The 13,444-nt window shown below is 41.2% G+C and overlaps 1 protein-coding gene across 10 annotated transcripts in view; it reads right to left on the bottom strand.

Annotated features, from left to right (window-relative positions):
• The window catches only part of FANCD2 (FA complementation group D2), an 89,716-nt gene that overhangs the window by 14,937 nt on the left and 61,335 nt on the right, over positions 1-13,444 (bottom strand). For 9 of the 10 annotated variants that reach the window (XM_059940301.1, XM_059940302.1, XM_059940300.1 and 6 more), the window contains 14 exons: positions 12,407-12,516; positions 10,864-10,924; positions 10,076-10,195; positions 9,557-9,630; positions 9,102-9,248; positions 8,471-8,571; positions 8,056-8,171; positions 6,908-7,016; positions 5,456-5,566; positions 5,078-5,190; positions 3,963-4,106; positions 2,424-2,540; positions 1,547-1,675; positions 1,290-1,408 (listed from right to left, as the gene is read on the bottom strand). In XM_059940301.1, the coding sequence (XP_059796284.1) occupies positions 1,290-1,408; positions 1,547-1,675; positions 2,424-2,540; positions 3,963-4,106; positions 5,078-5,190; positions 5,456-5,566; positions 6,908-7,016; positions 8,056-8,171; positions 8,471-8,571; positions 9,102-9,248; positions 9,557-9,630; positions 10,076-10,195; positions 10,864-10,924; positions 12,407-12,516 (1,571 nt within the window). Of the gene's footprint in view, positions 1-1,289; positions 1,409-1,546; positions 1,676-2,423; positions 2,541-3,962; positions 4,107-5,077; positions 5,191-5,455; positions 5,567-6,907; positions 7,017-8,055; positions 8,172-8,470; positions 8,572-9,101; positions 9,249-9,556; positions 9,631-10,075; positions 10,196-10,863; positions 10,925-12,406; positions 12,517-13,444 lie in introns of those variants that run through there. The other variant, XM_059940310.1, reaches the window with a different exon arrangement.

Raw genomic sequence — 13,444 nt, 5'->3', positions numbered from 1 at the left:
TAATCCAGTCCTGGTGAGAGACGACAGAAGTCTGGAAGCAGTGGAGGAGGAGAGGACAGGTGGTCATTTAGGTGTTATCTACAAGACAAACTCAGCAGGATTCTGTGATCAGATGTGTGAGAGAGAAAGGGTAGACAGTAGAGGAAGGAACAAAGAATAACTCCTGGTTTCTGGCTCAACAACTGGTGGTGCCATCTATCTAGCCAGGGAAAGCAGAAGGAGCGGTGGGAAGGATGAAACACTTGTTTTGGATGTGATGAGTCTGAGGTGTCAATGACAGATCTATAACGGGGTGCTGAGCAGGCAGTTGGAGGTAAATGCCGGTAGCTCAGAAGTTAAATTTTAGCACGAATTTAAGCTTGGGTGAGACTGCCCAGGAAACCTGTATAATGAGAACAGAGAGGCCAGGACCCAGCCCTGAGGAACAAAAGCATTTAAAGGACACACCTCCCTCGTTTCTACTTTTGTCCATGCCATGCTTTCCAGTTTCTTCCTTTACCTCCCAAAAAGCCATCTACCCTCCAAGGGCCCCGTGAAGTCCCATGATTTCATGAAGCCATCCCTAAACACCCCAGCTTACACAGCCTTCAGCTCTTTACCTCATAATCTGGAATTTATCTACAACTTGTTTAATAACAACTTCTTAACTGACAGTCTCTCTGGTGCTATTAGGGAAAGGTTGCCACAGCAAACTCACTAAGAATCAGACGGCCAGATTTGTTACAGGTTAGCCAAGAGCAAGTCATCTGATTTTCAGATGAGTTAATAATAGTGACTCCATAAGACACAGAGCGTGCAAGACCAAATGAAATGATGCAGACAAAAACACTCCAGAGGGCTTCACTGGTGGCGCAGTGGTTGAGAATCTGCCTGCTACTGCAGGGGACACGGGTTCGAGCCCTGGTCTGGGAAGATCCCACATGCCGCGGAGCAACTGGGCCCGTGAGCCACAACTACTGAGCCTGTGCTCCGCAACAAGAGAGGCCACAATAGTGAGAGGCCCGCGCACCGCGATGAAGAGTGGCCCCCACTTGCCGCAACTAGAGGAAGCCCTCGCACAGAAACGAAGACCCAACACGGCAAAAAAAAAAAAAAAAAAAAAAAAAAAAAAATTAATTAATTTTAAAAAATTAAAAAAAAAAAAACACTCCAGAAAGAATAAGCATCATATTTACATAAAATTTTGGAGCCCTCTCCTTCTTTTCTATACCTCAGTGCCTTGGTGACTGTCAAGTAGAAGCAAGGACATACTTGATTATCTCTACCTACTGTACCTGCCACATACTCACCAAGCAAAAAGTCCATGTAAAATCTGCAGTAGCCTCTGATAGCAGGAAGACATTATGTGGTACTCTTGACCTTTAATTCCTGGTCCATCAACTACACCATGATTCTTAGCAGTTAAGCACTACAAGAGAAAAATGCTTTTAAGACTGTTGCTTCAGCAATTGCCCTCATTCTCCTTCAATATTTCTCAGCCAAAAATGAAATCTCTTGTTCATTAAGCGATTTCTAAGTCTCTATAATGATAAGATAGGCTTCTGACCTGAAAATAGTTGTGAATGTTCTCCAGATGGTTACACATAGGGCTCAGCAGTTGAACAACACTATGAGCGATTTCTGAGGCAGATCTCTGGTGGAGATGTGAGAATCCAATATTCCGGTTTCCTTTGCTCTATAATAAATTCAGAGTTACGAGGGAAGGAACTGTTGGATAGCTTCTCTGAAACTAAGAGTTTATTATAGAGTTTAATCAAACCTTGTGCTACCAGGTAGAATGGACAGAAGAAATTAGGGATATATTTTGACAGAGGGAACTCACTCAATCTTCAAATAACCAAGAGATTGGCTTTTATAGAGTACAGTGTTTGAGATGTATAGACCCAAAATTACTAATGAGATAAAACTCACACGAAAACAGAAATCATTTAGGCTGATAAAAATGTACAGCAAATAGTAAGTATACGAAGAAAGGATCAAGTAACTAGATATACTCATTTTTAACGTTTACACCTAAAACTTGCACATTTTGTCGTTTGTATCATCCCACTGCTTCCCCAGAGGCTACGTGCATTTGTCCATTAGATACACACTGGAGATTCTGGACTTCTCTAGACAGCTGACTACTATGCTGAGGCTTGGGCAAGGGCTTAGTTTGGGAGGGTGTTAAAACCAAAACCCAAGCAAAGAACAGGATTCAGGAATGCTCAAGAGCATTTAGAAATACATTTTCTGTTTTGGGTGGCTTTTTTGTTTTCTCTGTTTCAGAGTTCCTTTCCAAAGCAAGGTGAACGTGGGCTGGCAACAGGGTTACCACCATGCTACCCAAAAACAATACCAGAGAAAGTGACAACTTACTCACTACTAAGACCTCCTTGTTTCCAAATCCAGAGGCCAGCGCCTGTGCTCTTGCCTGTACTAACCTTGAGGAAGGGGAATCTCCTGGTCACAGAAGGTGTTAGCATGTTCTCCAGCTTCTGGGCGAGATCTTCCAGCAAGAAAAGCAGCTCAGGGGGCTGAAGCTGCACAACTTCTGTAGCCTATCACACGGAGGAAGGAAAGAGCAATTCCCAGCGTGTCCTAGCCATCTTTCTGGGGGACATATTTCATGTTTACTCTTTACAATGGGTGAAGAATCTGACCATTACCAAAAAAGGGGGAAATTCTGCCCCACGTCATATAAATGGCTGTAGTGCTCTGTCAACAAATCAAAAAGTCATGCACTTCTTAAGTAAAACAAAATTTAAAATTATTAAATGGGAATGAGGCAGGATAGTTTTATTTATTTATTTTTTTTTAATTTTGGCTGCGCCAGGTCTTAGTTGCGGCATGTGGGACCCAGTTCCCTGACCAGGGACCGAACCCCAGTCCCCTGCACTGGGAGCACGGAGTCCCACCCACTGGACCACCAGGGAAGTCCCGGCAGTATAGTTTTAGAAGATACACTTTTGCTCTAGAAATAAATGCCTCTGGTGTATCCTTCCAGCTATGGACCCGTGATGCATTTCCTAAGTACCTTGGGATAAAAAAATGACTAATTAAAGGGAATTTTGCTTTTCTCTGTTCATTAAGTAATTCTTTCATATTTTCTTTCACCTAATGCTTTGCTACTATTAAGTCTGGGTAGGATCCTTATAACTATATTACACTACCATAAGTAGAATGAGTCAAATACAGTCTCACTTCAAACTTTTCACTCAACATACAACTATGGAGAATCTCCAAGTACAAGCTGACGTAGAAAGACTGAAAAAAAAAAAAACTCTATTTTGAAGGAGGTTACATTCTTGAAAAATCTTTGGTAAAAATCCATGCTATTTCTCAAGAAATTTTTTTTAACCTGGAAAAACTCTACTCTCTGGTGAAACCCCATACCAAAAGGTACCTTCTCTGTGTAAATGTCTTCTACTTCCAACTTCATTATAAATACCATTCTCTCCTCAGAGTTTCACTGGTACTTGGTTCAGACCATCAATATAGCACGTACTGCTAGCTGTCTCCTTCTTTTATTAGATTATAAGCTATTTGAAGGCAAGCATCATGCTTATGTAATACTGAATTGCCAATATCTAGATTTGCGTCAAAAACAAAAAAGGCCTCAAAAAACATCTCATGGATACTGAACAAATGTCATGAAAAAGTGAAAAGAGCATTGTGTAACTATAAATCAGAACAGTGTTGCTCCACAAAAGTAATCTAAATAGGTTATTATTAGTAACGTAAAGTAAGGATCACATCATTAGCATGAGCTTTTGTAATGCCTAATGCACTATAAAAAAAACTTAGATTTATAAGCATCAAGATGATGAGGATGATTATTCATCCACACTTGCACATATAAAGGCTTTGGAAGCCAGAGTCCAACTTCTCCCAGGGTCATGGTTTTCTTTTGGAAATAGGAATAGAGCTGAGGAACTTTCTGAAATAAGATTAAGTTCTGGGATCTCAGCTCTGTCACTTACTTCAGTGTGCATTTCAGTATCTAAGATGAACTTGGCCACGAGCCCACAATGCAGAATAGAGAAGACCTCAAGGTCCAGTTCTCGGAAAAAAGCGTGGTAATTCTGTAACGATACTGATGTCTTTTCTTCTTTCCCTCTGAACTCCTGGGAAGAAAGTACCAGAAACCAAGAGAATAAGGCTTCTATATTAATCTAATTTTAAATGAAGATTTCAAAATGCAATTGTGCATTTATTTTATGTAAAAAGTTACAGTTCATCACATCCTTTTACCAACTTTTACCAAAGTCCTTAAATATTCCTGAAACAGATCACCTATTGTAATATTGGGATATAGGTCACACATCGATACTCAGTTGGTTTCCACTTAGGGATGAACTATTAGACAAATCAAGGCACTATGGTGTGGTACAGAAAACTATGAGCTTAGGGGCCAGAAAGATTTGGCTTCAAATCCTTGCTCAAGTACTTATTAACTGTGTAACTTAGCACAAGTCACCTATCCTCTCTGGATCTTAGTTTCCTCTCTATTAAATGTAAATATCAATACTAAGCTTGAGTTTTTAGGAAGATTAGAGGAGTTAAACATAAATTCTCAATAAACAGTACCTAAAAAACAGAAATAATTGGGATCCATGTGGTTTAGGCAATTTCACAAACCTACCCTGTGGGTGGTACAATTACAGGAAAAGGACCTACTGTTTGTTAAGTATCTGTATTAAGAAACTGTACTAAGCATCTCATGTTATCTCAATTCATTGAGAAGTAGATAATCTGGGATTGGAAGAGGAAAGAGGCTAAAAGAAGTATATCTTGAACTACATACAAAGACAGAATTTGCTAATTGCTACAAGAGAGAATTCAAAGTATTCCTGGGGTGCAAAAAAGGGACTAATACAATCAAGAAAATAATTAGAAAAACAGTGTGTGGTAGTGATAAATGTTCGGAGTCTAACCCAAACTCTGCTACTGAGAGGGTCACTCCAAGGCCTAGGAGAGTTTGGTCACCTCTCTTTTCCCTAATCTTTCTCTCTGTAAAATGCATAGGATAATGCTGGCCCTTCGTTAATCTCACCGGGCTGCCACACACCTTCATAGATACCAGTCATTCCAATACCTTTTCCAGCGGGCTCCTATCAGATGGTGCAGGGTCGCATTCTGAATTATCCTCCTTTGAAAGTGGGTCAGGGGAGGATATTTTGCTGCCATCTGCTTTTCGTTTCCTTCCTCCTTATGTTTCAAGAAGAGAAAAGTGACTCAATCAACAATCATGTTTACTAAATATCACAGCCTTCAAGAAACAACCTGCTGAAGACTACCTAGAGACAGGAGGTAATTTTATAACCTTAAATTATAGTTCATTGATAACCATGCCAAAGAAAGGGTTCAATTATATAATCTCTCCAATTACTGATGCCTTGATGCACATAACCTCTAAGTCAATTCAACATGGCACACAGGGAGACACAGAATAAGAAGAAAAGAGCATACTCACCTAAATTTCCTTGTATTCTGATTTTTGCTGAAACAGCAGCACTGGTATGAGGTGTTACTTCTGAAGTTTCCAAGTCAAAGTTTGCAAGCGGAGGAACATAGTCTGGAGTGACTGAAACAAACAGCAGGAAGCTCAATGTATACCAACCGTATACCACTACTAGACTTGAATGCTAATCACCCGATTAGCTAAAAACTAGTTTCCAGAACTACCAAGCATGGCTGACTGCCTGCAAGATGCATTCAGGTCATCTGACGTTAATCATTTGGGCATAGTAAAACAGCCAAAGATAACTTACAGGAATATCATATTAATTGATTATGATCAATCAACGTAAAACCATTATAACAATATAAAACATCCAAGCAGGTAAGAACTAAAAATAAATTTACATTTAAAATCTAAAGATATTAGCAATATTTGGTCACATAGCAGTTTGCTTTACACACAATTATTTAGATGAGGGCCTGAGGGAGGCTCCATGTTTTCCCCAGAGAATCAAGCTAGCACTTTATTTTTATTAATTATTTTTGGCTGCGCCGGATCTTAGTTGCAGCACACAGGATCTTTGTTGCAGCAAGCGGACCTCCTATTTGTGTCATGCGGGCTTCTTAGCTGCGGCATGCATGTGGGATCTAGTTCCCCGACCAGGGATCAAATCCGGGCCCCCTGCATTGGGAGCGGGGAGTCTTACCCACTGGACCACCAGGGAAGTCCCAAAGCTAGCACTCTAAAATGACAAGTTTTCTTAATGGCCAGAAGGTATTAAGAGGCCTCTCAGCTGTATTCCTGGTTCATAATGATGTTCAAGAAGGCAAAGGGCATTGCAAGTTTGACATCCAAAGAAGCAATGTAATTTACAAAAAGCCCAACCAATGTTTTATATCTTGTATTAAACACCAAGGTTTCCTGGAGATAACAATGGGAGGAAAATGGATGTATTCTTTTTTTTTTTTAATTTTATTTATTTATTTATTTATTTTTGGCTGTGTTGGGTCTTTGTTGCTGCATGCGGGCTTTCTCTAGTTGCGGTGAGCAGGGGCTACTCTTCAATGCGGTGCGTGGGCTTCTCATCGTGGTGGCTTCTCTTGTTGCGGAGCATGGGCTCTAGGCGTGGGCTTCAGTAGTTGTGGCACGCAGGCTCAGCAGTTGTGGCTCGCGGGCTCTAGAGCACAGGCTCAGTAGTTGTGGCGCATGGGCTTAGTTGCTCCGCGGCATGTGGGATCTTCCTGGACCAGGGCTCGAACCCATGTCCCCTGCGTTGGCAGGTGGATTCTTAACCACTGCACCACCAGGGAAGTCCGATGTACTCATTTTAAAAAATTTTTGTTGAGCAACCATTTTCTTGCCCCACGAGTAGGGAGCAGCTATCGTTGAGTCTGGCTTAAAAGCTAACTCTGCTATCTCCTCACCACTGCCCAGCAGGGCTACAATACAGGACCCTTCCCTCACCTGCCAAGTGCTTTTCCAGGAGTTGCTGCAGCTCTACAATGTGCTTTAACCGGGTGAGCACCTTCACCTTCATCTCAGGCAACGTTTGCCGACAGAAGGCATTTACAACCTGTGGAAGTAAAAATTATATTCTCACACTGTGAACTGTTCAGATTTTAACCTTGTTTGCGTTATTCAGCAAGAGCTAAAAGAGTTGTTTGGTGACAGGATCTGTGAGTCTAGTGAGAAATGTCAAAGTGTTTTCAGCAAGGCACTGTAAAGAAAAAAGCCCTGGGCCAATAGAGGAGCTCTAACTTCTAATCCTGGTTCTACTTATTTCTAGTTAAGTAACAAGGTGGAACAGCACAATAGCTAGAAAGTACACACTTCGGTGAAACAGATCCTAGTCTGCTACTTACTAGTTGTGTGACCTTGGCCAAGTCTTTAACCTTTCTGAGCTTTTATTTCTTCAGCTATAAAATTGGAATGCAGTCGTATGGATTAAGTGTGAATAAAGAAACTAGCCCAGCATTTGGCACGTGTGTTTGGTAAATTTTAATGACTTTGAACTCTCTGTACCTGCAATTCCATATGTGTAAAACGAGGATAATAACACCCATCCTGCCTACATCATAATACAGTTGTCAGGATAAGAGATTTTTCAAGTGAATAAACATTCTCAGAAATAATATGCATGAGAAAGGAAGTGTGATATAGATGTAAGATGTTACCATCATTTTCTGCATTTCATTTTCATTATATTTCATTATTATTGTGCATTTCATTAAGCACAAACATATTCTAAAGGAAAGTGAAAACGATCATTCACTTGATCTCACTAAATCGAAACATTAAGTGCATACCGACGTAAGGAGGGACAGTATTTTCACAGTGGTGAAGATGAAGTTATTCCAGGCAGAAGTAGATTACCGTGAAAAGGCTTGGAGATAGTAAAGCATGGGCAACAGTAAGTGAATTCTAAGTATTTTGATTTCGCTGCATCAGGGGGTGCATATGATGAGGGAAGGGTAGGATACAACCTCTGCAGAAACACACAGGGGTTAGTGGTTGGTGAAGAATTTTTAAGGAGCCTCGCGGAACCAAGAAAACAGTTTCCTTTCAAGAGAAACTACAGACAGTAAGTGAATTGTCCTAGTAACTCTGCTCACCTCTCGGAACCAGTTGAGAGTAAGAAATATAAGTGAACATATGAATGAACGCTCTTTAACAGACATGGACTCCAGTCTCTCTCCAGGCTCCAGGTCAGTGAGGAATATAGGACAGTCTGAAAGAGAAGAACAAACATTTCTAATCCCCTTTAGTTCCAGTCAACAGAACCTGGATGCTGCCCCCAGAGCTAGCTCTCCTTCTACTTACTTTCCCCTGTAACTAGTATTTGAAGGTCAAGCTTTGATTAGTCTCAAAAATACTTCCATATCATGCAGCAGTCAACAAATATAATCTAAAAGTCTCTGTGAAGTTAAAAAATTCCTTCCCACACACACTTGTACCAGTCTGCCCCTTCCCTAAGTTTACCAAAGAAAGGTTACAAAGAAGAAAGGATCTGATAACTTCATCCTATACCTAATAAACCATCAATCTCCTCCAAGTTTCCATTATGTTGTCTGTCCACACAAAGTCTCAGTAACCGGAAGTAGGGAGCCAGGCACAACGGAGAAACCAATCTGGGAAGGAAAAATCCATTTCTAGACCACAGTTTATAGACAATTAGTCCATGTTTATAGGGAGCCCAACCTTATAATTAAGGAGGTTTCCCCAAAATAAATGTCTACTTTTAAGAACATATAACAAGGAATGTAATGGATGCTAAGCAAATAAATAACGAACTGAATTGGAGGAAGACAGAGGTAAGTAGACTGAATGTCCATGTGTTAGGAGAAAGCGGAGATAAGACGGAAGGAGGGGTTAAGAAGTGGCAGAGATAGACAAACACGTTCATGGGTGGGAAAAAGGAACAGAAACAAAAGCAGCCTCACAGAATATCTGTTGGCTGTCATGACTCAATGCAAATTCCAAACCCAGGGTCCGGGAGAAAACAAGGAGTCTGCCCCATTCTTAGTAACCCATCCATATACCACCTGTCTTGGGAGAAATCCTTTTCAATCAAGTTCTCAAGAGAGTGCAAGAACTGCGGCATTCCCCATGAACATTCAAAATACCAACAGAGGTTTTAGAGAAGAAAAAGTGTACTGACTTTTGGTCTGATTCCTGCGAAGTCAGTCTACCCCCATCTTTCACAAAGTCCTGAGAGAACAACAGTGGCAGGAGGTTGATGGCAATCCCATCACAACTATCATAGTCTTCTAGTCCGTAGAGAGCTTTCACGGGAAATGGATAGTCACTGTGGAGAGAACCCAGAATCTGATACCGCAATTCAAGGGTATGACAAGTCTGTGGGAGAAACCACTAGAACAAACTAATCTCCTCTGTTATGAGGAGAAGTGAGAAAGAGGAGAAAGAACAAGTGGGGAATCTTTTAGCAATCCTGGAGCTGGGGGTGCTGGGGTGCTGGGGTTGGGAGGAGGGAAGTTGTGGGAGTGGGCTAGACTTGGCTGAGGTCAAAACATTCTGAGGTTTGCACCAGCAACTGACATAACTGACATAATTTCTTTACCAGTACAACCATGTCAGTGGGTAAACGGTACTTACCCTTCTGGAACAACACAGATGTCCACCACAAAGGCATCCTGGAAATCATTAAAGATGGTTTGCCCAGCCCATTCCTTCAGGAAGCAAACAAACAAAAAAGGCTGTGTAGACCAGGGTATATGTGCTATAAAGCCCTAAATAAACTATTAACCTTGCTAAAGCCTCAGTTTCCTCATTTCTGAAAATAACAATAATACATACCTCATCATTGTGATGCGGAATAGACATAATACATGAAACATGCTTAGCATGGTGCGTGGCACAGAATAGATGGTGGCTTTCAACAACATCATTAACCACATGTTCATCTTCCTCATCCCTTATTTTTATTATGTGAAGGAGGCCTCAGAGGAGAGGCCTGGGGCCGAGTGAGTCAGAACAGCCTTCCCAATTAGAATATGGGAGAGCTCACAGGAAGATCTTTTTATTTTTGCAGCACAACAGAGAGAAGGGTTTGAAGAATGTATAGTAAAGCAGCCCTCATGCTTCATTGCTTTAAGAAAAGATACTTGGACATACCAGCACTTTTGGAGCCAGCTTTCTGCCTTGGATCAGGTTGGCAAATTCATCATAATAAAGTGCAGAGGCCTGAGGAGACTGCTCACTGCAGGAATGAACCAACTGTAGCAAGGAGGTCACCTGGAGCAGTCGAAGAGAAAGAATGGTCCAGCCCTTGGGCTGCCAATGCTTCCTAATTAAACACCATTCACCCCATTCAGTAGTAAGTTTTTCCCTTTCTGATTTCACTGGCAAAGCTCTTATCACCACCTCTCACCTGAGGTTTTCCCTAGGCCTCCAGACCAATCCATCTCTTTTGAATCTCATCTCTTTTCCAATCCATCAGACACATGAACCTGATTAATTTCTCTAAAGCGAAGCTTGGATTATGCCATTTCTATGCTAAGAAACCCTTAAGGACTACCTCTGTGTAAAAATTAAATCAAAATGTCTTGATTCACATTCAGAGCTCTCTGTTTTCTATCTCCAAACTAGCTTTACCTCCAACTCTCCAATTACTCACTTACTTGTCCCTATGCTCCAGTCAATCTGCTACTCTCAAACATGACCCACCTTTTTTGCTCTCTAGGAATTTACAATTTAATTAGGAAGATCAGACAGATACAGAACTAAAATACAACCCAAGCGAGTGGATTCTAAAGGCCAAAAGAGTGGTACAAATTACAAAAGCTATGAGTTCAGGAAAACAGATTTTGAAAAAAGAAGTCTTCTTTCTGGCAAGGTGACAGTGACTAGAAGCAATTCCTCAGTTACTCATAAACATATCCAACTACACGACAAGAACTTACCTGTGTACACTGTTCACTGCTGAGGTCTCCTCTCCCTGGGGTCAAACTGGAAGATCTACTTCTAAAAACATTATTTTAGACTCATTTTTGTAATATTTTGTAACAAATGGCAATAAATTTAAGAAATGTGCCTTCCTTGGGATCGGGGTGGAGATAAAAGTGCACGAAAGCACAGACAAGTTTGTTTGTTTGTTTTAAAAATATTTATTTATTTAGCTGCACCGGGTCTTTGATGCAGCATGCAGGATCTGGTTCCCTGACCAGGGATGGAACCCAGGCCCCCTACATTGGGAGCATGGAGTCTTAACCACTGGACCACCAAGCAAGTCCCCAAGTATTTATTCAGACCATACAAAATGTGGATTACAGCAAACGACGGTTATCTTAAGATTTTTTTAAGGGTACATTAAATTAGTAAAAATCATAAGGGCAAGCACTCGGCATTGTTCTAACTATTTAACGCTCTCAACAACTCTATGAAGTAAATACTATTAATATCTTTATTTCACAGATGTGAGAATACAAAGGCACAGAGAGGTAAAGTAACTTACCGAAGATCATTCAACTAATAAATAACGGAGCCAGTATTTCACCCCAGGCAAGCAGTAAGGCTCCAGAGAATGAACTTTTAACCAGTATACTATGCAGCCTCTACGGATTGCTAATGTTGACTCTAAGGATGTTTCCTGAGGTCCCAGGAATTCATGACAAATCATTTCCAAGAAGCATGAACTAAATTCCAATCTCATTTTGCAATGGTAACAACTTATCAAGCCCCAAGCTTCTTTTAGGTGTTACAATTGTGGCATCAAAGTGCAAAGGGGGAAAAATCCACAGGAAGACTTTATTTATACCAAACATGGTGTTCCAGACAGGAATAACACAGCAGTGAAGAAACCTGTACTGTCTAGTGCCCAGGACTGGAGCAGATGCAGAAGAATGCATCCCAGCAAGATCAGGGTTTCCCTTTTTTAGAAACATTCCTAGAACTTAATTTCTTAGCAATCCCTAGTTTTAAACCATCAGAATGTAATGACTGTGATCGCAATTCTGTAAAAATTATATGTAGTATATACAGTCAAGATTAGAAGGAACATGGGGGACGTCCCTGGTGGTCCAGTGATTAAGAATCCGCCTTCCAATGCAGGGGACGGGGTTCGATTCCTGGTTGGAGAACTAGGATCCCAAATGCCGCAGGGCAACTAAGCCTGTGAGCTCTAGAGCCCATGTGCCACAACCAGAGAGCCCACATGCTGCAACTACTGAGCACGCACGCTCTGGAGCCCGTGCACCACAACTAGAGAGAGGCCCACGCACTGCAACGAAGAGTTCACGCACCGCAATGAAAGATCCCACACACTGCAACGAAAGACCCCACATGCTGCAACACGGAAGAGTGGCAACAAACATTTGCTCACTTCTCTTATTATGGTTTTAATGTCTTCTGTTACAATGATGTCTACACGATGTAACAATTTATTTTGTAAGACAGCAACTTGATTAACTGACCATGAGCCACAGAAATCAGAATTTCCATGCATACCTGTCTGCCGCTATGATGCCAGCCATAGTGACAGCACCAATAATACCAATGAGCTTGTACTTGAACATGGTGCTAGAGAGCTGTTTTCGTATCACCAGGTGCATGTCATCCTACAAGGAAACAATGATAAAGATGAAGATGTTGGAATGGTACAGCAAAAGAGCCTACAAGTATTAGAGCCAAAAAACCTAGAATAGCAAGGGTTCTGTCATTTACTAACTGTGTGGTCTTTGGTGAGTCATTTCATCTTTCTGAGTCTCAATTTTTTTCATCTATAAAATGGGGAAGGTTTTTCAAGGATCAGAGACAAATTACAAAAAATTCCAAGAACAGGGCCTAACATATGGTAGACATTCAATAATAACAGCTATTATTGATACCGTTGCTTGATATAGATAATGTGAATTATCATAATGTTGTTGGCTGATCAGGCAGAAGTAATCAAACAGAAAAAAGTACTTAGGAATAAATTTAACCAAGGAGGCAAAAGACTTATACATTAAAAGCTGCGTAACATTGCTGAAAGAAATTAAAGAAGACCTAAATAAATGGAAAGGTATCCCATGTTCATGGACTGGAAGACTGAACATTGTTAAGATGATAATATGCTCATTCAATGTAATCCTTATTAAAATAACAACAGCATTTTTTACAGAAACAGAAAAACCCATACTAAAATTCATATGGAATTTCAAGGGACCCCAAATAGCCAAAACTATCGCGAGGGACTTCCCTGGTGGCGCAGTAGTTAAGAATCCACCTGCCAATGCAGGGGACATGGGTTTGATCCCTGGTCCGGGAAGATCCCACATGCCATGGAGCAACTAAGCCCATGCGCCACAACTACTGAGCCTGCGCTTTGGAGCCTGCAAGCCACAACTACTGAAGCCCACACACCTAGAGCCACAGTAAGAGAAGCCACCGCAATGAGAAGCCCGCACACTGCAAAAAAGAGTAGCCCCCGCTCGCTGCAACTAGAGAAAGCTCACACGCAGCAACGAAGACCCAACACAGCCCAAAAATAAATTAAAAAAATAA

Source organism: Balaenoptera ricei, chromosome 11 (assembly GCF_028023285.1).
Source record: "Balaenoptera ricei isolate mBalRic1 chromosome 11, mBalRic1.hap2, whole genome shotgun sequence".
Classification (NCBI taxonomy): domain Eukaryota; kingdom Metazoa; phylum Chordata; class Mammalia; order Artiodactyla; family Balaenopteridae; genus Balaenoptera; species Balaenoptera ricei.
The sequence above is the reverse complement of the archived record's forward strand: the minus strand, read 5'-3'. Positions and strand labels throughout refer to the sequence as shown.